This window comes from Gymnogyps californianus, chromosome 5 (assembly GCF_018139145.2).
Source record: "Gymnogyps californianus isolate 813 chromosome 5, ASM1813914v2, whole genome shotgun sequence".
NCBI classification, from domain to species: Eukaryota; Metazoa; Chordata; class Aves; order Accipitriformes; family Cathartidae; genus Gymnogyps; species Gymnogyps californianus.
The window spans coordinates 29103560-29114421 of NC_059475.1; the positions used below are offsets into that span (position 1 = coordinate 29103560).

Sequence of the window (10862 nt, forward strand, 5' to 3'; positions counted from 1 at the left end):
TTTAGGTATGTTAGGACATTGTAAATTATAATCTGGATTAGTTTCGCTTCTGTTTCATAGTTCAAGCACATAGGAAGAAGAAAGGGAGGGTGATGCTGATGAGCAGAGGCTCTTTAAACACCCCTTTCTTCTCTGCTTCCCTGTGTTGTCTTTTCCCTTCTTCATTCACAGATTCTCCTGCTGTGATACAGGAACTAGGGCTTCCAGCTCATGCTGTGCTGGTCCCCTGTACACTGTGCCGCCCACTCCTGGCTGTTAGACACAGGGATCCTCATGCAGGAACTGTCTGGGTGGTAGATGATCTGGCTCCAGTCCAGCCAAGACACTTTCTGTCTTACCCTTTAGCCATCTAATGATGTTATCAAGATACCTGTTTTATTCCTATACCACTTAGGTCTGTGTAATGGAATCAGAAACCCAGATGATCTTGAGTCCTTTTACATATGTTCTTGGAAAGATAGTTGGTCAGTGTAGAAGATGTACAGATTTATGTTGAGTCCTGGAGAGTGACTGAGCTAAGGGAGCACAGGGGAGCTCCAATAAAACCTCCTGGCTTGTTCTTTGTGGTTTGGCTGGTTATCAGAGGTGAGTAGGAGCAGTATGGCACACAGACTGCGTGATATTTCCCTCTGTTGAGACAATGCTGTAACTGTGCAAAACAGGACACAAATACTTAATCCTTGATTAAGCACAAGAAATGCTTTGGAGTACTGCAGTACATTACCTTTTCCTCTGTCTCCCTGTGCTGTTATGAGGGATGTAGGTATCATTCTTTTATTTTTTTACATGGAGAAATGGTGACAGAAGGTGAGTTATTCAAGCAATACAGCTAGTCAGTACTCCCTACACTGTTTCACTGGAGCTGAACTGTACATCCAGTTCTGTATATTTGCAGAAAAGCAAAGCCATGCTGCAGAGATCCCCGTTTTGAGAAGAGAGCCTATAAGGATCAGTGGTGCCAGCTAGTGGTTGATGGGAAAAAGGGGTTGTTCTCCCTGAGCGCACTGATAACTCCTGGAGTTAGCTGAGCAGATATGTTGGGTTTGGTCACTCAGAAATATTCCTGCCCTGTGGCTGCTGGAGTAAGAAGCGGAAGCAAAGGAAGTGAAATCATAGAAGCCCTTCTGTGAAGTGGCTGCCAGTAAACGAGATCTGATTCACCATATGCACTCCTTCATCAGTGGGGTACCTTTTCTCTTTAGGTTGATCCATCTCTTTTCCTTGCCTTGCTTCCATATCTCTGAAGTCAAGTCAGGTTCCTTTATGGGATTTGTCACTCTTCCTCTTACCAAAAGTAGTTCGAACCGTTGGCTTTCCTTACAGCTGGCACCTGACACTCAGTCTCTTGTGCCTGCCAGATTCAGAATGCAGGTTTCCTCTCTGGAAGGGACTGTCTGATGGCTAGGCATCACAAACATTGTCTCTACAACACTAAGCTAGTAGTTTTGCAGAGCAGAGATGTATGCAGCTGAGAATCAGGAGTTCTGGCTTCCCATTCTGTCACTGAATCTCTGTGCAGTTTGGGAAGTTACTTCTTCCTTTGGTACCATTCCTTTAGCTGTAGATCAGGGATAGCCATTTTCCCAGGAGGACATCAGATTTGATTCACAAATCTTTATGAATCCATTTAGGTCACGACCTTAAGCCTGAGCCCTTTAAGGGAAGTCTGCAGAGGAATCTGAGCAAGACTGCATAGGTTAAGATAGGTAGCACTATTTTATGGAGCCACCAAACCTGCCCTCCTGCTAGCCATGTCACTGTCACATCTAATGAGAAGTGCTGCCAGTGGCCCACTAGCTGCACTGTGCAATGGACTGCTCTGCTGTGCAGGAATGTATGTGGAGGCCTTGACAAAGGTATGACTTCAAGGAGCGAGTCAGGCAAGCACCTCCTGGGGACCAGGTACATCCAGAGTTGTTGCAAGGACCTGGTATAAAATACAAGGGATGGTGCCATTCAAAATCTGGATGTTGTTCACAGCAAGTAAAGACAGGCAGCAGTTACGTTTCCTGCCAACCACCGCAAAGGAACAAAATCATAAAAGTGTTTCTAAACAACAGGCAAGCAAGCAACTAGTCTGTCCAGGCAAAAAAGGATGAAAAGGGAACACACAGCAGCTATTCCAGACTTTGCTCTGGGTTTTGGGGCACGGGGAGAAACTATTTTTAAAACAACCTTACTCCAGTGAAGAGGTACGAGGCATCAGACTAAGTTCCAAATTTCTGTGTGCTGTTGAGTATTATCATACATCAGATCAGATGGCTCCTAACTTTCACTGCCTACCTGCTGAACTTCTCTTGCATAACTTGCACATCTCATCAGGCTGACATGCCACGCTTGTATCTGGCCCACAGCCTTGGAATAAAATTCTGTTTATTCTGTTGCTAGAAAGTCTGGTAGGTGGGAGGCTGTTCTGCATGGCTTTGCCATTCAGTCAGTTCATTCTCTTGCATGATAAATCTGGAAATTTAGCATTATCGGATTTTTTTTCCTGTATATACTAGGAGCCGAGTCCTGCTGTGGAGTAAATAGTGTTTCACCTGCTGAGACTGGAGCTGAATTTAGCCAGTTTTGGTGCAGTGACTTTTAACACGTAGGAGGGAACACATTTTGATGACCTGTTGATTTCCTCTTATGACGGAAATGAGGGATTTCATTGGACTGATACAATGGAGAGGAATACAGTTTGATAATCCTGCAAGCTTTTAGTGGATACAGGCTACCAACTGCAATAATTGCTGTATTTTACATGCATGTCCTAAAAGCTCATATTTGTGTCTCTTGAAGCAACAGGGATGTTCTTGGAGAAATGCATAGTCTATGACAGATACCTCTAATTCGTGCGCTGCTCTTATTTACTTGTAGCTCCACAACCAGAAACTGGTCACTACCAGCACATAAAAAGACTAGTTTTTTCAGTAGCAGGATGCTTCTGTACTGAGCCTTAACGCTAGCACAAACATACTCCGAATTTCTCCAGGACCCAGTTGGATACAAGCATGCCTGCACTGTCCTTTGCCAAAACTCACACACCTGCTTTGTCACTGCTAGCATTTGTGTCACAGCTAGCATTGCAAATCCCGAGTTGTTCCTGTCTGCAACTAACTTTCCGTTCTGTGACTTCTGGGTCACATTACTGTGCAAAGGTATATTGGGAACTGAGTCTTAACCACAATTCTTTGATTTTTCCCCATTGAAAAACAAAAACAAACAAACAAAAGAACAAACAAAAAGGACTAGTAAAATTGGGTTTGAAAATGTCCCCTTACACCTCCAGCCAGGGTTTGACTACACCAAGCTAGATGAGAGGACAATCAAAGAGGTCACTGTGGTTTGCCCCATTGAACTTTGCACTGCTAGTACTGACACGTGAGGAAACCCTCCTGCAAGCTGGTAATATCATGAGTTGTTTTTTTTTAACTGCACTCAACAGGAAATGAAGTGCCATTTAAAGTTATCCAATCAGCTTTTGTATCTTTTCCCCTCCACTTCTTGCTTGGTTTATCTGCTCTCTTCCTGTTCAACTACTCCCTTTCATCTGGTTAGCAAGAGCTGAGCTGTTGATGGTTCAAGAGGATTGACTGATGAAGGGAATGATATGTGTGCAGTATAAATTGTCTCTGTCTTTGTGCATTTTTGTGCAGAAGGCGGATGGAACATGTAACACAAACTTCAAAACCACGAAAACACAGGAGCAAGTTCTGCAGGTTTTTGTGGAATTCATTGAAGGCAACACAACTATTCTGGTGAGTCTGAACTCTTCAGGTTCACTGATCTTTGACCCAATGAGCTTGCTTCAGGGCCATGCTTCCTCTGGTATAAGAAAAATGAATTAAACTACCAAGGAAGAAAATGGTTTCGAATTCCAGTCCCTCTCAGCAGATGGAGTGGACATGGGGACTTGGTGGGCTGTGAGAAGTAGTTGGCCGAGACCAGTTCTGTCAGCTCTTGCCATGGGTTCACCTCAAGTTCCTCATGCTAGCAAAACATCACTCAAGCTAACTTATTGCTTGCCATCAGCTTCGACTATGGGTGTTAGATGCATCAGAGGGATGATGATGTCTAAGCAAGGATTGTGTTGGCAGGAAAACTTGTGATTTGGGAATTCAGTCTGGAGAGGATAAAACCAAAGCATGGGGGCAGGAAGTGAGATTGGTGGCTGGCTGTGCTCTCATGTGTGAGACTCGCCTCAAAGAGCAATTCCTGTATGCTCCTTCACGAGTAGCATAGCAGGCATGTGTTAGATGGCATAACATGTCTCTTGTCTTTGGAACTTCAAAGGATGCCGTAGTGTTTTGCTGCAGTGTAGAAGCTGTTATGAAGGCAGATTAGCCCTCCAGGAGGAGCATGCTTGGTAACACAGGGCAGCATTAAAAATGTATACTAGAGCTTTATGCATTAGGCCTTTTTTTTTTTTTTTTTTTTTTTAACCCCACCCCCCCACCCCCCCCCATGGTTGGAGCTCCTTGTCTCTCTAACATAATTTCATTCTCTTTTCACTGTGGAAGTGAAATCTTCACACTGGAAGATTTTTAATTGCTTGAAACTTTTTTCTCTTTATTAAAAAGAAAAAAAGGGATGCAGAAAGTCTCACTGCATCCAAAGCAAGACAGGTAAATATGCTTGGTGTAACACATGCAGCAGAGGAACTCCAGTCTGTTCATTCACTATGAAAGCCTGTTGAAGTGTATTTTCAGATTGACTTTCAAATGATGAACCTGTTGTTTTGAAGGACCTCTAGCCTAAAATTAACATGATCTCTTCATTATATTGACTCTTGTAAACAAAGAATCTTCATTCATTCTTTACTTAAATGTTTATGGGTTGTTTTTTTTCCTCCTCTTCCTCCAGAAAAAATACCTCAAGCGTCTGCAGGAAATTCATATCATTCTTGAATCCTCAGACTTCTTCAAACGACATGAGGTGAGCAGTGAGTGTAATGCTGTGGAGGTGTATTGCTGCTTTGTTTAGTCATTCAGATGTACTTCAGAATAGCCTGCTGTGTTAGTAGAAAGGTACTTCAGAATAGCCTGCTGTGTTAGTAGAAAGGAGTTTGTAGTAGAAGAAAACTAATATATGTTAACAACACAGATGCCACAAAGCCTGCATCACAACGATACAGAAGATTAAACCAGTTGAGGAATAATAAATCCTCCCACCTTTATAACATCCCAGCACTTATAGCTCTGGGCCACTGCAGGGAGTGGTTTATTTGTACCAGTTTCCTGTAGTTTCTCTAATCTTGGTGTGTTCCAGTGGGAATCTTTACAGGGGAATGGTAATGTGGAAGCTTGCATTTGGTACAGTAGCATTCAGTTGTAGTTTGACAATGAAGGCTTTATTAGTTATACTGGATTTATGTTGAAACACTATAATTCTGCTCTATATGTTCTCCTTGTATGCTTTGCCGTGGAGAAGTTATCATTAGTGTTGTAAGTTCTGCTGGTTACAGCTCAAGATTTTGAGATCAGACATTTTATTTTACCTGGCTGATTTCCTCTTGCCACTAGAGGCATTTTTGTTAATCATGGGTCATGGTCTTTCTTTGAAAACAGTCACTGGCTTTTGCAGAATTGCTCAAATTGAGACCTGCTGCCAAGTGAGCTGGAGAATTGCTTTTCTTCTCTTTGTCTACTGGGTCCCTTTTCCCATCTGCATGCCCATTTATACGTTACTGATTGATATGGTTATGCAAATAGGGCGTGTAAATTGTCTAATGTATAAGTGCAGCCCAAAAGTCTGTTGGGTCACAGGTGAGAAGGTCATCTGAGGAGGTCATCTTCTTAGTGGGAAGTTGTAAGTGATGGGGGAGAGCTAAAGATGTGTTTTTAACCACATCATCTCAATCTGTCTTCCAGGTCGTTGGAAGTTCACTACTTTTTGTACATGATGGCAGTGGAAATGCCAATGTGTGGCTGATCGATTTTGGAAAGACCACCCTTCTCCCTGATGGGCAGACACTGGATCACAGGATCCCCTGGCAAGAAGGCAACAGGGAGGATGGGTACTTGTTGGGGTTGGACAATTTGATTGGCATCTTGGAAAGCATCACTGAAAGATGAGTTGAGAATGGCACAAAACTTGCAGGGCTTCTCTGTAACTTTCTGCTCTACTGGGGTCACTCAGTTAGAAGGAAACCTTTAACTCCCTCCAAACTCCTGAGGTCATCAGTGCAGAGGGAGCTGCATCCAGAACCCAGCAAAATGACTTTGCATCGGCCCTCTATGAACCTAAATAACTCCAGATTGGTCTGTATTGCACCAGCTGAACTTCAGACTGGTCCTCAGAGAATGAAGATCTCCATACTCAGGAATCACACCAGCATGAGTCAAGAGGTCTGTATGGTAAACCAGAATGATTCTGATTTCTGGCAAACAGATGGGACTCCAGATTACCTCTTAGTCAACCAGAGCAAGTGCTTGGGGATTCAGGGTAGGAATAACAATTTTTCAGGGAACTGCAGTTTTGAAACCAGCAAAAGTGGTTTTTTTCCCCCCTGTAATTCCAAGTCTCCTTGCTCCTGTGTACGCTATAGGTTGGACCAACAACTTCTGCTGCATTGTGTTACAGTGTGCACAAGGTGGAAATGGGTGATAATCACAGGAAACCTGGAGCAAAGGGAGACAGCAGTTTGTAGTGGCTGGATGTGGTAACTGCTGTTGACCGTTCCTCCTCTTCCCTACCCTAGCCTGGATTCACTCCTATCCAAGAACAGCCTTTGCTTTTTATGTAGCCTCTCAGGAGATTACACATACTCTAGGGAGAGAATAGCAGCCTATTGTCTCCAAAAACATTTAACTTTTAGACTGGGTGGGCTGTTGGAAAAGTGCCTGGCTTGGCAAGTTTGGCCTCTTGCAGCTGAACTGCAGTTCTGAAAATCAGTAATGACTCTTTCGCACACAGACCAGGCAACTAAGGATTTTTTCAAAGCTTGTTTATTTTTAAAGATAAAACCCCTATACACGTGCACACACACGCACACACTAGTAGCCAGCAACCAATGTGATCTCTTAAGATCATGGTTTGACTGTCACTAATGCATGTGACTTCTTAGCCGTGTTCCTGTTCCCAAATACGATGCTGCTGCTTCAGTGTATACACTGGCGCAGCGATCAGGAAGGTAATGTTTCTGCATTCACAGCATTATACTAATGATGAGATAATTCCCAGGCATCCTTCCTCCAAGGTATCAGCTGTTAAGTCAGGGCACTTTGGGGGAACGAATGTCAATACATCACATCCCCTAGTCCCTATCTGGAATCGTGGGGCTGTCTGTGGTTCATTCTTCTTTTTCCGTGGCCCAGGCACAGCCACAGAAAATTCAGTGTTTAGGTTAAAATCAAGAAAGACTGAAGTGATTTCTTGTAACGGCTTCACATACCTTCTCTGTTGGTTGCCTCTAGTCACTTGAACAGTTCTTTAAATACTAGCAGTATAAATACTATCAGTATTCACATGTTCACTTGCATTCCAAGTTTTAACATTAATAATGTGATGATGCAGTTTTCAAAATGAGGACAAGACTTACGTTACTATTTGATTGTTAATCCCCTTTCAACATCTAAAGCTAGTAATGCACATTGATCAGAAATTGCTGTCTTTTGCTGGTGTCCTGTGCTCAGGAGAGATTCTGAGAACTTTAGGATATATGAAGGTGACTCCATCCTTTGGGAAACTGCTATTTCAATAATAATCATGATCATGAGCAAAAAAAAGACTGAGAGTCCAGATCTGGAATGAAATCTATCTATAACATTTGTAATTAGAATTGAAGAGCCTAAAATAATTTCTAAAAGGAGTTACTTTAGATAACACACTACTGTACTAAGAGATCAGTCAGATTTAATGACTTTTTCATCACCTCTAAACAAAACAGCAGTATTTAAAATTCAAGCTCAATTGTGACCTAAAACTTAGATGACATAGAGTGGGTATTCTGTAGGAAGTAATGACACATGGAAACATTTCATCCTAAAACAGAAGTTGGTTGAAACTGGTAATTATTTTTGCAGTTCACTGCAAATTCAGACTTCTGTGGCCTCCCAGAGTCCCTCTCAGTTTTATTTTCATGATAGTATGTTAATGAATTTTCCACTTAGATGTTTCAGAGGGTTTACGCTTTTTTTTTAAAGTGACAGTGAGCCTTTAATAGAGAGCACAGATATTATCATTCCAGATGCCTCCTAACTTTTGAACTGCTATGAGATGATGAATTAATCTGTGGTGAATTTCAGACAATTTAAAAAAAAAAAAAAAAAAGTCTTCCTCCTTTCCTGCAGCCAATAGGTAAGCCACCAGTTAGCAGTGCTTAAGGAGACTAGGAAGTAAGTCAGTCTCACAGAGGAGGACTTTAATAACAATACCTTTTCTATAAGACTGCAATGGCAAGCAGTCCTACCATAATAAAAAAAAAAAAATTAGAAAAGTTAGGAATGAGACTGTTAAGGTGGTAGAATTCATTAGTGGTTTGCCTAATTAATCTTCAGAGTTAAATTTCTTTCTTCTGTTACCACATATGTGAATCTTTTGCACCAGTGTAACTTTATTTTCTAGAGGGCAGATTTAGAGGGTAAAAGTTGATGCTCAAATGTCAGTTGAGAATTTGAGACAAACTTTTAGAATGACTGTCCAGTTCTAAAGGAGAGCTAGAAGCAATGTGGTGCCAGTAGCTTCAAAAAAACCCAACTGCTGCTAGCACCTGGATGGTTTGCAGTATGTTGGTCTTGGGGGAGAACATGGAGAATGATCCATTCCTCTGCAGTAGTTGAAAAGGTCAGGGAAAAAAGAAAACCCTTGCTATCACAGACCCTGGTCTGGAAACTCATTCTAGATGATAAATAGTTCTAGCAAGTTAGTTTTGAAATGGCCCTTTGGCTTGCTAAGGGATTAGAAGGGAAGAAGCCACAATCTTCTGCTGCTGTTACGGGAAAGGAGAAAAGGAGGCAGCTTTTCATTAGCAAACTGCAAGTGTAGGACTGCAACTGAGCACTTGAGCTCTAAGGGGCTGGAGGCTATGAGCTCATGAGCAAACTACCACAGGGTAAGTTAGAGATACCTTGCTTCACATCGCATGGCCCAGAGTGCCTGTCTGTGTGCACTCACTTGCTAGTGTGAGGAAGCAGCATAGCCTTCTTTCACTATGGAGTAAGTTGCCTTGAATAAGCTTATATTTACCAGAGGGTCAACGTGATGCCTTTGCGCAGGCATGTAACATAGAAGAGCTGATGCATGATAACCAAGGTACTTGTTCACATAGAAGTCCAGAACGTAGCTCTTCAGTGCCTCTGCTGAGATACTGCCTCACTCTGGAGACACCGAGAGCACACGTGTTTCCCCAGCATGGTGAGATACGCTGGCCCAGAGGCACTTTGGTGCTGAACAGCTAACCTCTGACTTAGGCACCAAGGTCTTTCAACTCACTATATAGATGCAGCAATGCTTACTGCTGTAGCTGCTGCATTCCTCTCTGAATCTAGCAGTAGGACTTCTCTCCCTCAACTTTGTCAGTGACTTGGTTTTTTGGCCTTGGGCAACTATCCTAGGCCTCAGTTTTGTTCCTACTTTACAGATGGGAATAGTACCTACTTATCTCACAGGAATGGTGTGAGGCTGTCCTTCATTATTGCTTGCAAGATGCTGTGAGATTCTTTGGAGGAAGGTGCAATATAGAAAGAAATGCACAAAGAGATACATCAGCTAAGTTTAAAAATGATGGGTGTTGGAGTCCCACAAGGATATAAATTTGGATGAAATTTAACCAAAGTGGTAAAAATTAAATCCCTCCTAATCTTACACAGGGAGGGAATTCACTTAACATCTGATCCAGTTCCTATTATAGGGAAAGATTTCAATGGGAGTTGGACCAAACCCTTAAGTATCTCAGAGGGCTCTTGCTATTTTTTTTTTATTGCTGTTGTTCTTATTTGTTATTCTTAAGGTACTGAGATCAAATGGCCTGTATCATCCACATGCATCCGTTCTGAACACTACAATGCAATGCTGACCGTGGTCACTTTTGACATTGACTGTATTGGTTGAGTGTTTGTTACTCTGAAGTGTGTATGCTACTAAATAAATGAGACTGAAGGAAAAAAGACGTCCACTGTGATTTGGTCACAGGACAGTAATATCTTCAAGAATGTCCTTAGGGAAGGGACAAAAACTATTTATTTCAGTGTTTTGTGTGCTTGTAGTTTTTAGCATCTAGTATTGCCTAAAACAAAGCCGGTTCCAAGACATGTAGAAGCTAACATTGGAGCTTGGTTCCAAAACCCATTAGGTACTTTTGCTTTATAACCTGATCCACACAAAGCTTGACAGCTTCCTTCGAGGTAAGCTCTGTCTCAAAAATCTCAGTTCATAGCCTACAGTATATAAAAAAAATTTTTCATCAGAAGGCACTTGGCAGACTCAGAGCAGTTAACTGTTCCACGGGGCAGTTTTGTGTGGCAGCAGGGAAGAAGCAGTCAGCCCTCCAGGTCTGGCAACACTTCTCACAAGAGAGAGTGTCCTCTTACCTGTGTGCAAAGAGTGCTTAGCAGAGAGGGAAACAAATAGCCACCATTAGTGTCTCTTTATTTTGTGTTGCAAATATAGAAGTATACACTTGTCCAGCTTTAAATTGCATAGCAGCAGGCATGTCATCTACTTATGTACAGTAGTCACCCAGAAAGGTAAGTTGGCAAGAAGTGCTGCCATGGTCAGAGGTAATGACAAATCAAAATGAAATTCAACTAAATGAAGAAGTCATGTGACAAGATGGGAAGATGTTAGTGATGTCATGCCTAAGGTCTCTGCATCAGATTGAAAAAGGTAGGCAGCCAGGAGGAGAGAGCGCAGCCATGTCTACAGGAGAAACTGTC

General features: G+C 42.3%; 1 protein-coding gene across 1 annotated transcript in view; it reads left to right on the forward strand.

The window, feature by feature from the left end:
- Positions 1-10088, forward strand: part of ITPKA (inositol-trisphosphate 3-kinase A) — a 40603-nt gene extending 30515 nt beyond the window's left edge. Inside the window, exons 5-7 of the mRNA XM_050897273.1 lie at positions 3645-3746; positions 4852-4923; positions 5859-10088. Coding sequence (XP_050753230.1) covers positions 3645-3746; positions 4852-4923; positions 5859-6062 — 378 coding nt within the window. The 3' untranslated portion in view covers positions 6063-10088. The remainder of the gene's footprint in view (positions 1-3644; positions 3747-4851; positions 4924-5858) is intronic.
- Positions 10089-10862: the final 774 nt, after the last annotated feature.